Source organism: Protobothrops mucrosquamatus, unplaced genomic scaffold (assembly GCF_001527695.2).
Source record: "Protobothrops mucrosquamatus isolate PMUCROS unplaced genomic scaffold, P.Mucros_1.0 scaffold1924, whole genome shotgun sequence".
NCBI classification, from domain to species: Eukaryota; Metazoa; Chordata; class Lepidosauria; order Squamata; family Viperidae; genus Protobothrops; species Protobothrops mucrosquamatus.
The window spans coordinates 35,245-53,343 of NW_015388045.1; the positions used below are offsets into that span (position 1 = coordinate 35,245).

Sequence of the window (18,099 nt, forward strand, 5' to 3'; positions counted from 1 at the left end):
GAAGAGGAGAAGGTGGAAAGGGGTAGAGAAGTGTATTTGGAGCTGCAAATGAAGTAGCCCACGTGTGATCCCATCCTCTGCCTTTTGTCGGAACTCAGAATAACCTGTGGAGTCCTTGGTGCTCTCTGAGCTTGGTTGTTTTCTTGCAGACATTTGATTGCCCAACTAGGTAACATCAGTGCTAGAAGGGGGTGGGGCTTGTGGAGAAGAAGAGGAGGAGGAAGATGAGGAGCTGTGGGGTCCTTGGTGCTTTCTGAGCTTGGTTGTTTGCTTGCAGACCTTTCATGACCTAACTAGGTTACATCATCAGTGCTAGAAGGGAGAGGTTTGTAGAGAGGAGGAGGAGGAGGAGGAGGAGGAGGAGGAGGAGGAGGAGGAGGAGGAGGAGGAGGAGGAGGAGGAGGAGGAGGGAAAAAAAGAAGAGGAGGAGGAGGACTGTGGGGTCCTTGGTGCTCTCTGAGCTTGATGGTTTTGTTGCAGACCTTTCATGACCCAACTAGGTTACATCATCAGTGCTAGAAGGGAGAAGTTTATGGAGAGGAGGAGGAGGAGGAGAAGGAAGAGGAAGAGGAGGAGGATTAAGAAGAGGAGGAGGAGGAAGAAGAAAAAGAAGAAGAGGAGGAGGACTGTGGGGTCCTTGGTGCTCTCTGAGCTTGCTTGCAGACCTTTCATGACCCAACTTGGTTACATCATCAGTGCTAGAAAGGAGTGGGGCTTGTGGAGAGGAGGGAGGAGGAGGAGGAGAAGAAGGAGGATTGTGGAGTCCTTTATATTCTCTGAGCTTGGATGTTTCCTTGCAGAAATTTCATTCCCAACCAGCTAATATCAGTGCACTGATGATGTCACCTAGTCGGGTCATGAAACATCTGCAAGAACGCCGCCAAGCTCAGAAATTCACCGTTCAAATATGCTCTTCTATCGCTATCGGAATAACCTTCCCAGCTCCAAAAAACGAGCCGCGCCATCCACCTCTTTCTTGGTCACCTGTCACCTGGTAGAAACCTCCCAGCAAGCCTGTGCCAAGGATCCCCCAGCTGGTTGCAAAAGGAACTTGGAAATGTTGCAGCTGGAAAAACCGCCTCGTGTTCCCACCGCAGGGAAAAAGGTCTCTCCCGACCTCAGTCCCTGCTGTCCTCTAGCTCGGAGGGGACCAGGGACCGGTTCTGTGGAGAGAGGTTTTTCCGTGGACTGGAGGGTGTGTGGTTTTGTGTCCTGCCTGCATCTCACGGATGGGGCTTTGCTTGTTTGTGTGGACCGGTTGCTGGCATGCCACGGCCCGGTACCGGTCCACAGACCTCTGCTCTAGCCCATGGTGCATTGCATTGTGGGGAGGGGGAAGTCACGTTGCATTGCATTGTGGGGAGGGGCAAGAGAGGTAATCTAGGCCTCCCCAAATTCCCTTGCTTCTAAGACCTGCAGCCGGCAGCCCCGTGGTTGACACCCTGGGACTGCTTCCGTGTAATGAATTCCATTCGGAGGCCTCTGGTAGTGCAGACATCAAAGCTGCAGCCTCTGCGGAGAGACGCTCATTATCACCAGGAAGTGCTGAGAGCTTTTGAAGATAGAAAGAGGAGGAAAGGAAACTGTTTTCACAGCCACTGGGGTGTTTCTATGTGAATTGGACATGACACACTGAAACAGAAAATGGAAAAACAGGGGGCCAAGTGGAACAAGGGCTAGATTGGGGCAGTTTTTGGGTACTCGGTCTCTAAAAGGTTCGCCATCACTGGTGTAGGGTCTCCTCCTTGAGCAGGGGGTTGGACTAGAAGACCTCCAAGGTCCCTCCCAGCTCTGTCATTCTTATATTTTGAGTTAGCCCAGTGGTTCTCAACCTTTTTAATGCCGCGACCCCAACCGGTCGTAAGTCGAGGACTAAACCGGTCGTAAGTCGAGGACTAAACCGGTCGTAAGTCAAGGACTTTCCCTGCCCGGGAGCGCCGCGCATGCGTGGTTCTGCCCCCTGCGCCGGCCGAGGCGTAGCTGGCAAGCGGCAGAGACGGAGCAGGCCGACCAGCTGGCCCAGCCCAAGGGAGGTAAGGCACCCGCCGGAAAAGGGGGGAAAAATGGCGGACAAAAAAAATGGCGGACTGACAGCCTTGCTTGGCGACCCCCGTGAAATGGTCGATCGACCCCAAATGGGGTCCCGACCCACAGGTTGAGAACCACTGAGTTAGCCAAAGGCTTAGGAACCCTGTCTTGTCCAAGCTTTTCCTCCCAATTCATTGCACCGGCCCTTCGTCCACTGGATTGGAGCGGTCAGCCGGGTCATCTGCCCGTTGTCACAAAGCAGAAGGGCCAGTAAAGCGTGTTGCACAAAGCAAACTTGAGGGTCGTGCGAAACCCTGGGAACGGGGCAGGCTCCCCAGTGCACCACATAATTGGGAAGCTGGCTGAGCACTGAGCCAATTGTGCGCTCGTGATTGTATTGTTCTCCGTCGGAAATGTGTCAGGAGACGGTGATTATTCCACCGAAGCTTCTCCATTTCTGCCAATTTGCTGCTATTCTACCGAGGACGCCTACTAGAAAAAAAAATCAAACAAAAGGGCCTGCGTTCCAGAACTGCATGGGGGGGGGAGGATTCTGTTTTTATATTTTATCTGATCATTGCCTTCCCCAAAAAAAGAACACTGAGGTGGCCGGCAACAGCTTCCTGCTCCTCTTTATCTTCCCAAACAGCGGCCTTCATTCCTTAACATCAGAAATAAAGGGGACGGTTCCTTTCAGCTCTTTTGTGGGCTCCAAAAAAGCCTGTCACGTGTCCCTTAAAACCCCTCACAGGGTAGCCAGGCAGACTATCTGGATGGTTTCCTTGGGAGGGAGGGATAGGGAGGAAGACCGTGGTTGGCATTTGAAGGAAAGGGAAAAGAAAACGACACTTGGTACTTTTGAGAGAGGAAGGAAGGAAGGAAGGAAGGAAGGAAGGAAGGAAGGAAGGAAGGAAGGAAGGAAGGGGAAGAGAGAGAGGGGAAGAAAGAGAGGCAGAGAAAGGGGGAAAGCAAGGAGAGAAAAAGAATGTGTGTGAAAGAGGAGGGAGGGGGAAGGGAAGGGAAGGGAGGAAAGAAATGAGGGAGAGGGAGAGAAGGACAGAAAGAAGAAATGAAAGGAGGGAGGGAAGGAAGGAAGGAGAAGGGAAGTGGAAAAAATGAAAGGGAGGGAAGGGAGGAAAAAATGAAAGGGAAGGAGGGAAGGAAGGAAGGGAGGAGAGGAAAGAAATGAAGAGGGAGGGAAGGAAGGGGAAGGGAGGACAGGAAAGAAATTAAGGCGGAGAGAGGGAGGGAAAGAAGGAAGGAAGGAGAAGGGAAGAGGAAAAATGAAAGGGAGAAAGTGAAATGAGGAAAAAATGAAAGGGAAGGAAAGGAAAGGGAAGGGAGGAGAGGAAAGAAATGAAGACGGAGGAAGGGAAGGAAGGCAGGAAGGGGAAGAGAGAACAAGAAAGAAATGAAGGCAGAGGGAAGGAAGGAAGGAAGGAAGGGGAAGGGAGAACAAGAAAGAAATGAAGGTGGAGGGAAAGAAGGAAGGAAAGGAAGGAAGGAAGGAAGGAAGGAAGGAAGGAAGACCTACACTACTTGTTTGCCTTTCCGAGGATGATATTCTGTGTGCAAGAGGACTTTTGCCCCTTAATATCTTCTCCAAGCACTGCATTCTGTCTGGAATCCATGACGAATTGAGATTTACCAATTCGGCTCGCCAGGCTGTGAAATTACAGGAGGGTTTCATTTGGAAGGGGCAGGTTTCCAACACACGACAGTTCCGTGTCTGTGTCTGTATTTGGAATCTTGTCTTTTTATTTGGTGAAGTATTTAAAAGTTGGTTTCCCATCACTTAGTCCTTCATTTTGCATTTTGGCTCACGTTTCCCTTCTTTCTCGTCTGACCTTCCAGGGACGGCTCGTTGGTTTTTTTTTTCAGATTCCTCGATGGCCACCTAGTGGCCACACAAGGAAAGACTTCAGCTCTATTCAGAATCAACGAACTAGAGCTGCTATTATTATTATTATTATTATTATTATTATTATTATTATTATTATTATTATTATTATTTGCTGAAAAGACGGTGTTGTAAACAGGAGAGAGGTGGCATCGTATCCCCCCCTCTGTTGAGAGAGGACTGTTCAATCAGTTTACAACAGAGTCCTTTCAGCAGTTCCAAGAAGATTCCACATCCCTTTGCGCTATTCAGGCGACCTGAGAATACAGATAAACATCCAAATGGCCTCAACGGCTCTCAGAAAGAGTACTAACAGCCAGACGACTGCAAAGAATATAAATCCTTCCATCCACCCCCATTAAATCAGAACTGAAGAAGCTTCTTGGAAGAGAAGCAAAGCATCTTCGAGTAAAAGCAAAGTGCAATTGCCTTTTGGGGAAAAAAAAGTCCCACACTTTTGGGACAGAACAGTAAAGGGTTGTTTCCCTCAAATAAGCTAACGCCGCTCTTCTCGCAGAAGCCAGAGTCAAAACTTAAATGTTACGTCCTCCTTTATCTTTTTAGGCTTTGAGTTGCTTTACCAGCCCGAAGTCGTGCGGCTCTACCTCTCCATTCTCACCGAAAGTCAGAATTTCAATACTTTGGAAGCAGCAGCCGGCGCCCTCCAGAATCTCAGCGCAGGAAACTGGACCGTGAGTGAAATCTGGGTGTTTGGGCTATTTTTCGTGGAAATGTATTTCCTCCGTTTGCTTGAATGACGTGCGGGCAGGCTTAAGAGAGGTGGACTTCAATCCCCAGAGTTTCCCAGCCTACGCTGACTGGAGAATTCTGGGAGTTGAAGTCCCTGTGTGTCTCCCAAGTTTCCAAGGTTGAGAAGACACAAGTTTAATGCCATTAGAATATAGCCGCCTTTCTTAGAGATCCAGGTTCAGTCAAGCTCTCCTCACTTGATACTCTCGAAATAAGTCAACCTTAGACTTACTACAAGGTTCTTTCTATAATAGTGTGGATCAAACGTTCTAGAGCCATGGACCACTCAGTTAGCAGGGTCCATCTTACTAAATTAAACACACGCAAGTTGTTCTTTTCTCTTCGGGAGCATGAGAGTTCACTTTACTTGGTTGGCTGGTTCTTTCCCTTCCCTTCTGCTCCCCTCCCCTTCTGCTCCCCTCCCCTCTCCTTCCATTCTGCTCTCCTCCTCTTCCCTTCCATTCCATTCCATTCCATTCCTTTCTGCTCCCCTTCCCTTCCACTCTCCTCCCCTTCCCTTCTTCTCCCCTTCTCTTCCCTTCCCTTTCATTCCATTCCATTCCATTCCCTTCCTTTCTGCTCCCCTCCCCTTCCCTTCTGCTCCTCTCCCCTTCCCTTCCCTCCCCTCCCCTTCCATTCTTCTTCCCTTCCCTTCCCTTCCCTTTCATTCCATTCCATTCCATTCCCTTCCTTTCTGCTCCCCTTCCCCTCCCCTTCCCCTCTGCTTCTCTTCCCTTCCCTCCCCTCCCCTTCCATTATGCTCCCCTCCTCTTCCCTTCCCTTCTTCCCAAGGCCTACAACCTGATCCAAACAGCCAACTTGAGCAACGTGCAAATTTTCGTTTTAGTACAGTCAGACTGCAAAATGGATGTCACGCCCAACAAATCAAGGCCAAGAGTACTTGTAACGATATTGGCTATAGTGACAAGAGTCTTTGCAAGTCTGAACGTGCTTCACTCACCCACCCACCCACCCACCCCATACTCATGTGAATTAGGAAGGTGTCTGCCCGAATTGCTTGTGCCTAACCTCTTCGTATTCCGTCTGTAAACCACGTTCTCCCCTTGTCCCTTGGATAATGGATCTGGACAATTATCTCTGTCAAGATCATCTTCCTTCCTCTCTTACACGCCAAGACCTCTAGACCACAAGGCCTAGGAGAAGTCTATTAGCATTCTCTAGCACCCAGGGGAAATTACTCATTTCAGACAGAAGTGACTCACTCTTCCAACCATTGATCAGTTTTGCTAGGAAGAACCGTAACATTGCATTTAGAAATAAAAGACACTAAGCCATCGGCTCTCCCAAGAGACACACTTCCACTTTCCCAAGCTTTGGTCTTTAGAAGTTCTACAACACTATCATGGCCTTCGTTCCTTCCAGAATACAGATTAATCTGGCCGTTTAAGTTTCTGTATGAGTCTGGTAACCCTTCTGTGATGACCCAGGACACAGCACAGAGGCCAAAGAGTCAACTGGCAGCTCAAACCGCCCTTTATTTGCTCCAATTTCCCCCCAAATGCTCCCATTTTTCGGGCAAGCCCCAGAACAAAGTAAGACACACACACACACACACACACACACCTTCAGCAGCCTCTGGCTGCAAGTAGTTTCACATACAGTTAGATTAGAAGAGTAATTTACTCAAGGCCATGTAGATAACAAGGGATGAAACGTACATCCAAAACCTAATGAGTCTGTGGAAATACAAGCTGGCCTGAGCAGTTTCAGAAGAGAAGCCACAATTCAGTCCGAGGTCTTTGAACACCAAATCAAGTTTGTCAGCCAGTCCAATGGGCAGAGTTTCAGGGTTTCCAAGCAGAAATCACAACACAGAACAAGAGATGAGAGAGTTGTTTCCAAGATCAGCAACAGCACACAAAACTCCAAGGAATCAGCATTTGTTCCCGACAAATGCCCCTCCCCACAGTGTCTTCTTAAGTCTCAGTCTCAGGTATGCCTTGTGGAGAGGGGCGGGATGCTCTCCTCCCGAGTAATTGAGCCTGTCCGCGTTGTTCCCTCCTTCTCTCCACTCTCCGTGCTCTAGGATCAGGAGGGGGTGGCCCTTGCTCATCGCCTAAACTCTGTCTCTCTTGTTCATCCTGTCCCAATCCAGAAAGGCCCTGGCCTGCCTCGGCCTGCTCTTCCCCACGTTCCTCTGAAGCCACAGACACCTCTCCCTCGACCTCCATAGGGTCCCGTTCCAGCTCATTTTCCTCTGCAGATTCAGGTATGACGCCTTCTGAGTGGCTGGCTTTTAATCTTCTCTCTTCCTTCTCGAATAAGTGGTCCACGTACATCCGGGCGACGGTGCGAAAGGAACGAGGACTTCCGGTCCTGGTGGAGCTCCTCCAGTCAGATTCAGACAAGGTGGTGAGAGCGGTATCCATAGCCCTACGGAATCTCTCCATGGACCGCCGTAACAAGGATCTCATAGGTGAGTTTTGCAAGGGGAGTGTGGTGCGTGCAAGATCAAGGCTGCCCGTTGCGTTCCAGTTCAGCAAGTTAATTGCTGATGCTTAGATGATGATGATGATGATGACATTACCCATTCAGTTTTGAGTCCAACTCTTGGCAATTCTGCGGGCCGGGTCTCTCCCCATCTTCCAATCTTTGCCCTGCTTCTTTGAGTTGTCCTATGCTCTGGCTGGTGTCAGCTTTGATGGTATCCAGCCATCCAGTGTTCTTGGAAGTAAGACTTGAATAATTTTTGTTTCTTTCCTAAGCCTCATGTCAGGAGGTTTTGTGTGGATAGGCCAGGGGTAGGCCACCTTGGCTCTTTTATGACTGGTGGACTTCAACTCCCAGAATTCCTGAGCCAGCCATGCTGAGGGGAAAGGGAGAGGTTTCCAAGCTGAGCCAGGCTGGCTCAGGAATTCTGGGAGTTGAAGTCCACGAGTCATGAGGGGGCCATAGTTCCCCCATGCTGGCTCAGGAATTCTGGGAGTTGAAGTCCACGAGTCATGAAGGGGCCATAGTTCCCCCATGCTGGCTCAGGAATTCTGGGAGTTGAAGTCCACCAGTCATAAAAGAGCCAAGGTTGCCTACCTCTGGGATAGGCTTACAAGAATCCTTTAAAACGTGGATTCCAAGGCTTCCCCACAGTCAAATATACAGTCGTTTTAAGAACGGGAAGCAGAAAGAAAAGGTGAATGATGTATATTCTTCAAAGATAAGGTGAGATGTTATTGGAACCCGGAACGGACTACAGATAACCAATTTTGAGTTTTGCCATTCATCTATAGTAGGCATGTCAAACTTGTGACGTCATGTGATGTCACGCGATGTATCACAACTTTTCCCCCATTGCCGGCAATGGGGTGGGCGTGGTTTTGACGTGACACATCCGGCCTGCAGGCCGGCAGTTTGACATGCCTGATCTATAGGGTTTCCTCCCTGAGCAGGGGGTTGGACTTGATGACCTCCAAGGTCCCTTCCAACATCATCATCATCATCATCATCATCATCATCATCATCATCATCATCATCATCATCATCATCATCATCATCACCATCATCATTATTATTATTATTATTATTATTGAATATGATCCTGGTTGTGTTCTGGTCTTGCCCATGTTGAGTTTGCCATCTGGAGCATCTCTTTAAAATATCATCGGACCTACCAGCCTTTTTTTTAAAAATCAAAAGAGAGAGAAAAAAAATCACAACGTCGATCATCTTTAAGCAACCGACCGCCATTCCCGCTGAAATAAATGCATAATGGCTAGTATTCCACCAGGACTCGTGTAGTTTAATTGGGCTAATTGCAGTGAAATTTAGAAGAGAGCTAAATTCCCCAAACCAAACAACAAAGGTTAATCGTACGCTGTTTTATGATGGGCAAAAATTTTTAATAAAAATGAGTTTGATGCCAAACGCAAATTAGCTGATGGATCTCAAAAACGTGAGGCTTGTTCAAAAAAAAAAAAAAAAAGCAGCGGGCTTGTGGAGGTTCCTGGAATCTGTTTCAAACTTCTGATCCTAAAATGGTTCTAAACCTCACTGACATTTTCAAGAGAAATGCTGGAAAATGAACTCATGTTGCAAGTACGGGGAGTCCTTGACTAAGGACCGTTGGAACCAGAACTTCCGTCGCTAAGTGAAGCAATCATTAAGTAATCTGATTTTATGACCTTTTTTGCCGTGGTTGTTAAGCAGATCACATAGTCATTGAGTGAATCTGGCTTCCCCTATTGGTTTTGCATGTCAGAACCCAACTGGGAAGGTCACATGACCTCAGCACGATGCAGCCCTTGTCAACACACACCAGTTGCCCACACCCAAATCTTGCTATTTAACTGCAGGGACATTGCTGCTGTCATAAGAGCAACGATCGGTTGTAAGTCCCCTTTTTTTCAGCACCGTCGTAACTTTATACAGCTGCTAAATGAAGAGTCACAAATCAAGGATGTCAGAGCATGCACAGTCTTGTTGCGCTGAGGTAACCCAGGAGTAAATGCAGTACACAGTGGTTTGTAATTAAATGTGGTTTATCACACAATATCTACAAATATAGAAATAAGATAGATACATGTGATGAAACAGCAAACTCCAATAAACAGCAATTACAGCAGTCAAACGGAGGAGAGAGAGAGAAAAATCCAGCAAAAAAACTTCCCTTTTATACTCAGGCTCTTAAAGGGATACACACCCCCGCTGAGTCATTCCTACGATTGCATCATCCACATTGCATCACATCTTTACATAAGCTGTTTAGCTATTCAATTATTATCCTGACAAAGGACTACCTGTAGGGGTTCTACCTTTAACTATAGCTGCCTTATTTTTCAGGTTAATAAAATCGGTTTGCAATGGCAGACACGCCTTCTAATTTTTTTCAGGTAGCTACGCCATGGGGGAACTGGTAAGAAACTTGCCGAGCCGGCAACAGCGATCTTCAAAAAACCTTGAAGAGGACACAATAGTTGCCGTCCTGAACACTATTCATGAAATTATTACTGACAGTTCTGAAAATGCCCGGTCCCTGATCCAGACGCAAGGCGTTCAGAAGCTGGTGGCTATCAGCAAATCCAGGTTCGTATCTGCAAAAAAATAATTCCAGTAATGTACCAAAAATGTCAAGACATATAAGGAGGTGACTTTTAATCACATCATCTGCTCTGTTGTTTCCTAGACTCAGGCACCGGATGTGGTGTAGACTTCAACTCCTAGAATTCTTAGCAAGAGTTGGCCGGCTAGGGGATTCTGGGAGTTGAAGTCCATACATAAAAAAGTGATATTCTGATATTCTTCGCACCAGTGATACGTACAATTATAGTTTAACATCTCAGATTGAGGAGTTTTTATTAGTTTATCAAAGTATAAAATACAAATAAAATGAAAATAATGAGAAAGTCAGGGAGGAAAAAGGAAAGATGGAAAAGTTTAGGGGAGAAGGGGAAAAGAAAAAAAAATGACTTCCAACTCTTTTTAGTGTAATAGGATATCTATTTATCTGTCTGTCTGTCTGTCTATCATCTATTTTTCTATCTATATTATTTATCTATTTTTCTATATCATATATCTTTCTATCATCTATTTTTCTGTCTATATCATTTATCATCTATTTTTCTATATCATATATCTATCATCTATTTTTCTGTTTCTATCATTTATCATCTATTTTTCTATCTATCTACGATATATCTATATCATCTATTTTTCTATCTATATCATTTATCATCTATTTTTCTATCTACGATATATCTATATCATCTATTTTTCTATCTATATCATCTATCTATCTATCTATCTATCTATCTATCTATCTATCTATCTATCTATCTATCTATCTATCTATCTATGATATATCTGTATCTATTATCTATTTTTCTATCTATATCATTTGTCATTTCTCTCTCTCTATCTCTCTGTCTCTCTGTCTGTCTGTCTATCATAAGGTTCTATACTCTATAATATAGTGTAATAGAATAAGGTTCTATGTATCTACATACAGCCTCAACTTTTTACTTTTGCATAATAATATATACTAGCCATTTCTATAACAACAAACCTACCTGATCAGCAAAACCCAAAATCAAAGTTTAGATTTATTTTTTTCCCACCTGAAGCACAAAGCCCAGCAGCGGTTTCCAAGTAGAAATGAAGTTGGTTTGGATTCTTTTCTTGAATTAAAGCAGTGGATTTAGCCGTCTCTGCTAAGTCCGTTAGCTTTTGAAGCCGAAAGTCTCTGGCTGAGTTGCAACATCCCAAGCTTGTAAGATGGATGGTCCTGAAACAAGAAACCCCAAATCTCAGTGGTCTTTTGCATTTAAGAAGCAAGCCCCCCCTTGTCTTTCAGATGAGCATTTAAAACACACGCCATCACCACCCATCTTTAAATCTGCCATAAGCTGGAGTGGACACTGAGGCAAAGTCAATAAGATGAAACCATCAGTCAATCCCCTGGCTTTCTGTGTCAGCGTTGAGCACGCATGAATCAAGCCTCATCCTTTAAGCAAATCCAGACATTTATTGGCAAACAAGGAGATGCTCGTCCTTCGTGAATATGCAGAGATACGGAAAGCAGGGATGAGACTGTTAATAAAATAAACGGGCGGATGTGCAGGCATTGGCATCGAGTGCCACTGTTCAGGGTGGCCTAGATGGGGAAGAAGGTAGAGAATTGTTTCTCTTTGGTTTGGGGGTCAGGGTGACAAATCACCAAAGTCAAGTTAGACATTTTCTGAAATTTTGACACACTGAGACCAGAAGCTCACCATCACAGTTCACAGGGCATAATCCATATTCCTGTAATTGGCCCAGAGGGATAAATCACACATTCATACAGAGGGATAAATCACACATTCATACAGACCGATCTTATCTGATCAGTTTCCCTGTGTTGACCAAGCAGATGTTTCCCAGAAGCTGCCATCCATCTTGTGAGGGCAATCCTTCCCTGATCTTTCCACCACCATCGGAGCATCCTAAAAATGAATGATAAAGGAGAATATTTGTAGCTCAGGTTTAAAATCAGGGGTCCTCGGTGCTCGCCGAGCTTGGCTGTTTTCCCGCAGACGTTTGATAACCCAAATTAGGTAACACCATCAAACTAGCACTGACGATGTTACCTAGTTTGGGTAATGAAACGTTTGCGAGAAAACAACCAAGCTCGGAGAGAACCAAGGACCCCTGATCATAACTACATTAATTATGGGATAAATATGAGAAACTCCCAGTTTTGTGGGTGGTTTGATGCTTGCAGAAGTCAAGCTCCCCATTCAGTTGAAAGGGCCATGGAAATCAAGGACCATAGAGAGCTCCCAAGTGATGGGTTCTTCCTGGTTTCAGTTGTCCTCAGCGAGGACAATAGAAGGAAGTTGTCTTCTACAATCTGTGGTAACTTTAGTTTATCTGATGAAGCTATCCAGACTTGCTTTATCAGTCTCAGGGATCACAGTGCGAATCAGGACAGATTTCCCTTGGAGACTCCCATAGAAGGCTTCCACCATGTCCTGCAATAGCCAGGAAGCGACTTCTTTGAAATAATTGTACAGATACGGCTGACCAATTCCTCTGCAATTGATGTGTGTTGGCTTCCTTTTTGTGTCTGTGTATTTCCTCTCCCGCCTCTTCCAAATCAGCCAGTCCTCCAGAGAAATGAAAGCAGCTTCTCACGTTCTTCAAATGACCTGGAGCTACAAAGATTTAAGGAATGTTTTGCAAAAGGAAGGCTGGAATAAGTCTCATTTCCAGGTAAGGAAACCCATGCAGTCTCTAGCTGAGAATCGCAGTAAGAGCTGAGAGCCAGTTTGGTCTAGTGGTTAAGGCACCAAGCTAGAAAGCAGGAGACTGTGAGTTCAAGTCCCGCCTTAGCCATAAAAGCCGGCTGGGTGACTTTGGGCCAATCACCAGGTGATTGTGAGTTCTAGTCCCACCTTAGCTATAAAAGCCAGCTGGGTGGTTTTGGGCCAATCACTCTCTCTCAAACCAATGCACATCACAGGATGGCGGTTATGGGGAAAATAAGAGAAAGATGTGTTGGATATGTTTACCACCTTGAGTTATTTGTAAAAACAATAAAGGCAGGATACCATAGATAGACAGAGAGAGAGAGAGAGAGAGAGAGAGAGAGAGAGAGAGAGAGAGAGAGAGAGAGAGAGAGATAGATAGATGAAAGATGGATAGAGCAAGTAAGGATGGATGGATAGATGGACAGATAGATGATAGAAAGAAAGGAAAGAAAGAAAGAAAGAAAGAAAGAACGAACAGATAGGAATTGAGCTCACATTGGCCCCTGCAACATAGTCATTCCTTTGCATGGGCAAATAAAAACAGAATGCTATACTGCAAAATAATTTTACAACAATCCGTTTCCCACGTGAAGGAGATCCGGATTCCACAAGATCATTGGACGAGATAAAAGTATATCTGCATTTATAATCTGCATTCTCAGGTGCAGGGAAAATATTATCATGTCCTAGAGAAACCAGCTATGGGTTGTGGGAATGGGAGAGAGGTTTTTTTTCGAAGCGCGTATTTCACAACTGCTTTTCAGCATGGATTTTGCTTCCTGCTCTGTCGCTGATAATTACCTTTTTTTTTTTTTTTTTTTTTTAAATGTTCTAGTCTGCCTCAGCCACTGCGAAGGGATCCAAAAGCACCTCTTGTAAATCTGGATATGATGACAGCACGTTGCCTCTGGTGGATAAAAGTCAAGGTCTGTCCTCTTCCCAAGGGCATAATTGCGACTGGGTCCAAGTGAGACGAGATTTTATTTATTTAATTGCATTTCTGTGCCCTGGTGGTGCAAGGGGGTTAGAATGCAGTGCTGCAGGAAAATTCTGCCCACTGCCAGCAGTTCGATTCTGACCGGCTTTACCTTCCATCCTTCCGAGGTCGGTAAAATGAGGACCCAGATTGTTGGGGACAAAATGCTGACTCTGTAAACCAGTTAGAGAGGGGCTGTATAAAGCACTGTATAAGTCTAAGTGCTACTGCTATATCACTTTATGGGTAATGTTTTCTAGGCCATTCCCTAATCAGCACTCCCCAATCTTCAAGAATGATGTCTTGGACTTGGATCCCATACAAACCGAGTTCTATTTTTTCTTTTTTATAGATAACGAGAAGACCGGAAGCCGGGATATGATTCCAATGGATGAACTTGGACCAGGTAATGGTGGATAAAACCTATCCCAGTCACTGTTGATGCTGTAGTCAATTCTGGAGTTTCATGTATTCTCCGGGAGACGTTTACTCAGCAGAATGACTGTCATCCCTCCCCAATTTGTGTCTTTTCACATGGTAGTTAAGAGTAGCAGAACCTTGGCCAGGGGTAGGCCACCTTGGCTCTTTTATGACTCGTGGACTTCAACTCCCTGAATTCTGGGAGTTGACGTCCACGAGTCATAAAAGAGCCAAGGTGGCCTACCCCTGACCTTGCCAATCTGACTATGCTTAACTAAGCCTTCGCCCCTTGTACTCATGTGAATTAAGGAGGTGTCTATCTGAGCCAGCTGTTTTTGTTTGGATCTTAAGTGTCTATGGAGATTCTCAAACATCCAGATCATAGTTGTCCCGAAGATGCTTTTTTCAAGAGGCAACGGGACTTTCTTGTTTCTGGAGCTTAAGATACTGTATATTTGTTTCCCCTTGTCACTGATAACAGATCTGGCCTATCTCTAGCAAATCTTCCTTAATCTCCAACCTAACCCTCTAGTTGAGGTCTCCTTGTAACAAGGTTCTCAGCAATAGCATCCTTTTTGCAAGCCATTTTATAAGCCTCAAACCTTCCACTATGAATCACATCATGGGCTGTGTTTGCATTCCTAGAGACAAATCTGTTGTTTTGCCCAGGGCAAAATCTTGATACTTGAAGAGGTTTCGTAATGGGGGTGATAGTGGAGAAGGAGGAGAAGGTGATCAGGCAACAGTTAGATAAGAGGCAGCTTAGCCCACAGGAGACATGAGGCAGGGCAAAAAAAATCTCTAAAGGGACCCCCTTGTGAAAGTAAGGGTGGAGAAAAGCACTTTCAGACGTGTAAACTTACAATAAAGGTACTCATGATTGGTGTCTAGGGAGATTCTCAGTCCTCCAGTTCGTGGTTGTCCCAAATGTGCTTTTTCAGGAGACAAGTAGACTTTCTTGTTTTTCCTTGAAGACGTTTCGCTTCTCACTCAAGAAGCTTCTTCAGTTCTGACAGACTCATCCCCAACAGTGAAAGGACCCAAGGCAGAAAACATCCTGTAGCCAAGAAGGCTCCACATCCATTTGCACCACTCAGGTGATCTTGAGGACCCAGGTAAACCTCCAGGTGGCCTCAACGACTCTCTAAAAGGATGCAAATGACCAGCGGTCTGCAAGGAATGTAAATCCTTCCACTCCCCACCATCCAGTCAGAGCTGAGGAAGCTTCTGGGATGAGAAGCGAAACGACTTTTAAGAAAAACAAGAAAGTCCAGTTGCCTCTTGGAAAAGCACCTTTGGGACACTCGTGATTGGTGCTTCTTGTCTGGATGACTTCTAAGGGCTTTCACCAAGTTGAAATGGTGCTCATTTTGAGCCAGGCAACTGCTTTCTTTACAACCAGCTTCTGTTCCTCACAGATGGCTACTCCACCATCGATCACCGGGACAAGGAGCGGAAATACAAAACCAACGACAACATGGGAGACGCCTCGGAGAAAGAACCACTAAAGGTAAGCAGTTTTCTTTTGAGTCCGTTTCCTCCCAAAGCTATATTTGGTCTGCCCTGCATTTGCAGGAAGGAGTAAGACAGAGCATGTGTGCGCTTCTAAGCGGCCATCACTAGGAGTTGAGATGAATTGGAGAGGAAGCCATTTCCTGGTGGTCTTCACGGCACACTTCTGACAATCACAGTGTTGCAAGGAAGGCGTTGTTCCTTGTAAGACAGGGGCAAACTCTTCATATATATTTTATTTTATTTTATTTTATTTTATTATTTTGTTTATTTTTATTTATTTATTTTTATTTTATTTTACTTACTTTATTTTATTTTATTTATTTATTTTATTTTTATTTTTACCCCCCACCGACCTGTACGCTCTCACAGAGTGGGTCTCCTCAGGGTACCGTCGGCCAGACAGTGCCGGCTGGCGACCCCAAGGGGGAGGGCCTTCTCTGTGGGAGCCCCCACCCTCTGGAACNGTTGTTCCAGCAAGCGGGACTGGCCTAGGGGATTTTATAGGGGTTTTAATTACTTTTAAATTTGACATTCTTAAATATTTCATTTTAATCAAATTTTAACTAGGTGTAATATGTTAGCTTTTATCATTTGTCAGCCGCCCTGAGTCCGAAAGGAGAAGGGCGGGATATAAATACAATTAATAATAATAATAATAATAATTTTATTTTATTTGTTTATATTTATTTTTTATTTATTTATTTTTTATTTTATTTTACTTACTTTACTTATTTTATTTATTTATTTATTTATATTTTATTTTATTTGTTTATTTTATTTATTTGTTTGTTTTATTTATTTTTTATTTATTTCATTTATTTCATTTTTTATTATTTTATTTATTTGTTTGTTTATTTTATTTTATTTATTTATTTATTTCATTTATTTATTTATTTATTTATTTGTTTATATTTATTTTTTATTTATTTTTTTATTTTATTTTACTTACTTTACTTATTTTATTTATTTATTTATTTATTTATTTTTATATTTTTATTTGTTTATTTTATTTGTTTATTTTATTTTATTTTTTAATTTATTTCATTTTATTTATTTCATTTTATTTATTTCATTTTTTATTTTATTTATTTTATTTATTTTTTTGTTTATTTTATTTTATTTATTTATTTATTTCATTTTATTTATTTTATTTTATTTATTTTATTTATTTCATTTTTTATTTTTTTTAATTTATTTGTTTGTTTTATTTTACTTATTTATTTCATTTTATTTACTTCATTTTATTTATTTTATTTATTTTGTAATCCACTCATAGAAAATTTGCCACGGCATCTTATCTATCCCCCAGAATCATCCCCCAAATTATAAATAGGTCAAATATGGGTCAAATATCAGGTGCAAACTCTCTGTGTCGAACCTGGTATGTGCAACCTCTCTCAGGCTGACAACCACATTCGGCCTTGAACTCGTGGCCCAACCCTTTGTAAGTGTTCATTTGGTCTGGTGTCCACCAAGCAGGAAATATTGGTGAGGTGTCTATGCCATATTTCGCTCTCTGGCTAAACTGGCTACAGCCACTGTGGGAACACAGAAAAGTCTAGCACTTATTCCGATGCATGCACACGTGTACATGGGAATTTAATGCTGTTGATTTCCAGTATTTGTTCATGAATATAGGTATTCCTCGACTTACTGTTCAAAGTGACAGCAGCACTGGAAAAAAAGTGATGTAGGACCGGTTTTTTCCACACATTAACCTGTTGCGTTTTGCCTTTTTAATGCCCCCTCGCCCCGTTGCAGCATTCCCCCGCAGACACGTGATCAGAATCCGGATGCTTGGCAACCGACTCCTCGTATTTATGACGGTTTGCAGCGTCCCGGGGTCACGCAAGTCCCCTTTTGTGACCTTCTGACATGCAAAGTCAACGGGGGACACCGGCTTCGCTTAACAGCCGTGTGACTAACTTAACTCCTGCAGGGATTCAGTTAACTCTCGTTTAGCAACAGAAATTTGGGGCTCCCTTGCGGTCGTAAGTTGAGGACTACCTATATCCAGCCACGTTTTGCGTGTCAGCCATGCTCCTCTGATCTGCTCGGCCTTCCCAGTTACGATTGAAGTTTGTCACAGACCAGCCACAGATCCTCGGATCCTCCATTTCTCTTTCTCGTGATTCCCTGTCTCAGCAACTAATGCTTCCTGCAGACCTTTTGAACAAACGTGTGCGTTTGCTGGTTCCGTTTAATCGATTAATCTGTTGTGTGTTTTGCCTCTTTAACACCCACCCCCCCTCACCCCGCTGCAGAATGACACAAATAGGAAAACGCTTAACAGGAGCAATAGGCCTTCGGTGACTTTGGTGGACACGCGAGATTCTAAACCCCAGCCTGTTGACTCCTGGGTCTAACATTGCATGTATGGTAGGTTCGTGGTTGTTTTTTTTCCCCCACAATCGTTGGCCCCGGTGATTAACTTGTCTCCGTTTCAGCATGACTTCACATCGTGGCTTGTTTTTTCTCTCCCCGTCGGTCGGGCTCCTTTCGAGACAGAGGCAGATGTGTAAAGAAGGCAACGGAGAGACCTTGGGGGCACAGGGGTTAAGAATGCAGCATTGCAGGCTAACTGACTGCCCACAGCCAGGAGTTCGATCCTGACCGGCTTAAGGTTGACTCAGCCTTCCGTCCTTCCGAGGTCGGTAAAATGAGGATCCAAATTATTGGGGGGGGACAACAGAGGCTGACTCTGTAAACCCCTTTAGAGAGGACTGTAAAGCACTGTGAAGCGGTCTATAAGTCTAAGTGCTTTTGCTTTT

The 18,099-nt window shown here is 44.3% G+C and overlaps 1 protein-coding gene across 1 annotated transcript in view; it reads left to right on the forward strand.

Annotated features, from left to right (window-relative positions):
• The window catches only part of ARVCF (ARVCF delta catenin family member), a 50,387-nt gene extending 32,690 nt beyond the window's left edge, over positions 1 to 17,697 (forward strand). Inside the window, exons 5-12 of the mRNA XM_015823590.1 lie at positions 4,493 to 4,620; positions 6,965 to 7,115; positions 9,523 to 9,715; positions 12,268 to 12,379; positions 13,253 to 13,343; positions 13,746 to 13,799; positions 15,232 to 15,323; positions 17,593 to 17,697. Coding sequence (XP_015679076.1) covers positions 4,493 to 4,620; positions 6,965 to 7,115; positions 9,523 to 9,715; positions 12,268 to 12,379; positions 13,253 to 13,343; positions 13,746 to 13,799; positions 15,232 to 15,323; positions 17,593 to 17,694 — 923 coding nt within the window. The 3' untranslated portion in view covers positions 17,695 to 17,697. The remainder of the gene's footprint in view (positions 1 to 4,492; positions 4,621 to 6,964; positions 7,116 to 9,522; positions 9,716 to 12,267; positions 12,380 to 13,252; positions 13,344 to 13,745; positions 13,800 to 15,231; positions 15,324 to 17,592) is intronic.
• The last annotated feature ends 402 nt before the right edge of the window (positions 17,698 to 18,099 follow it).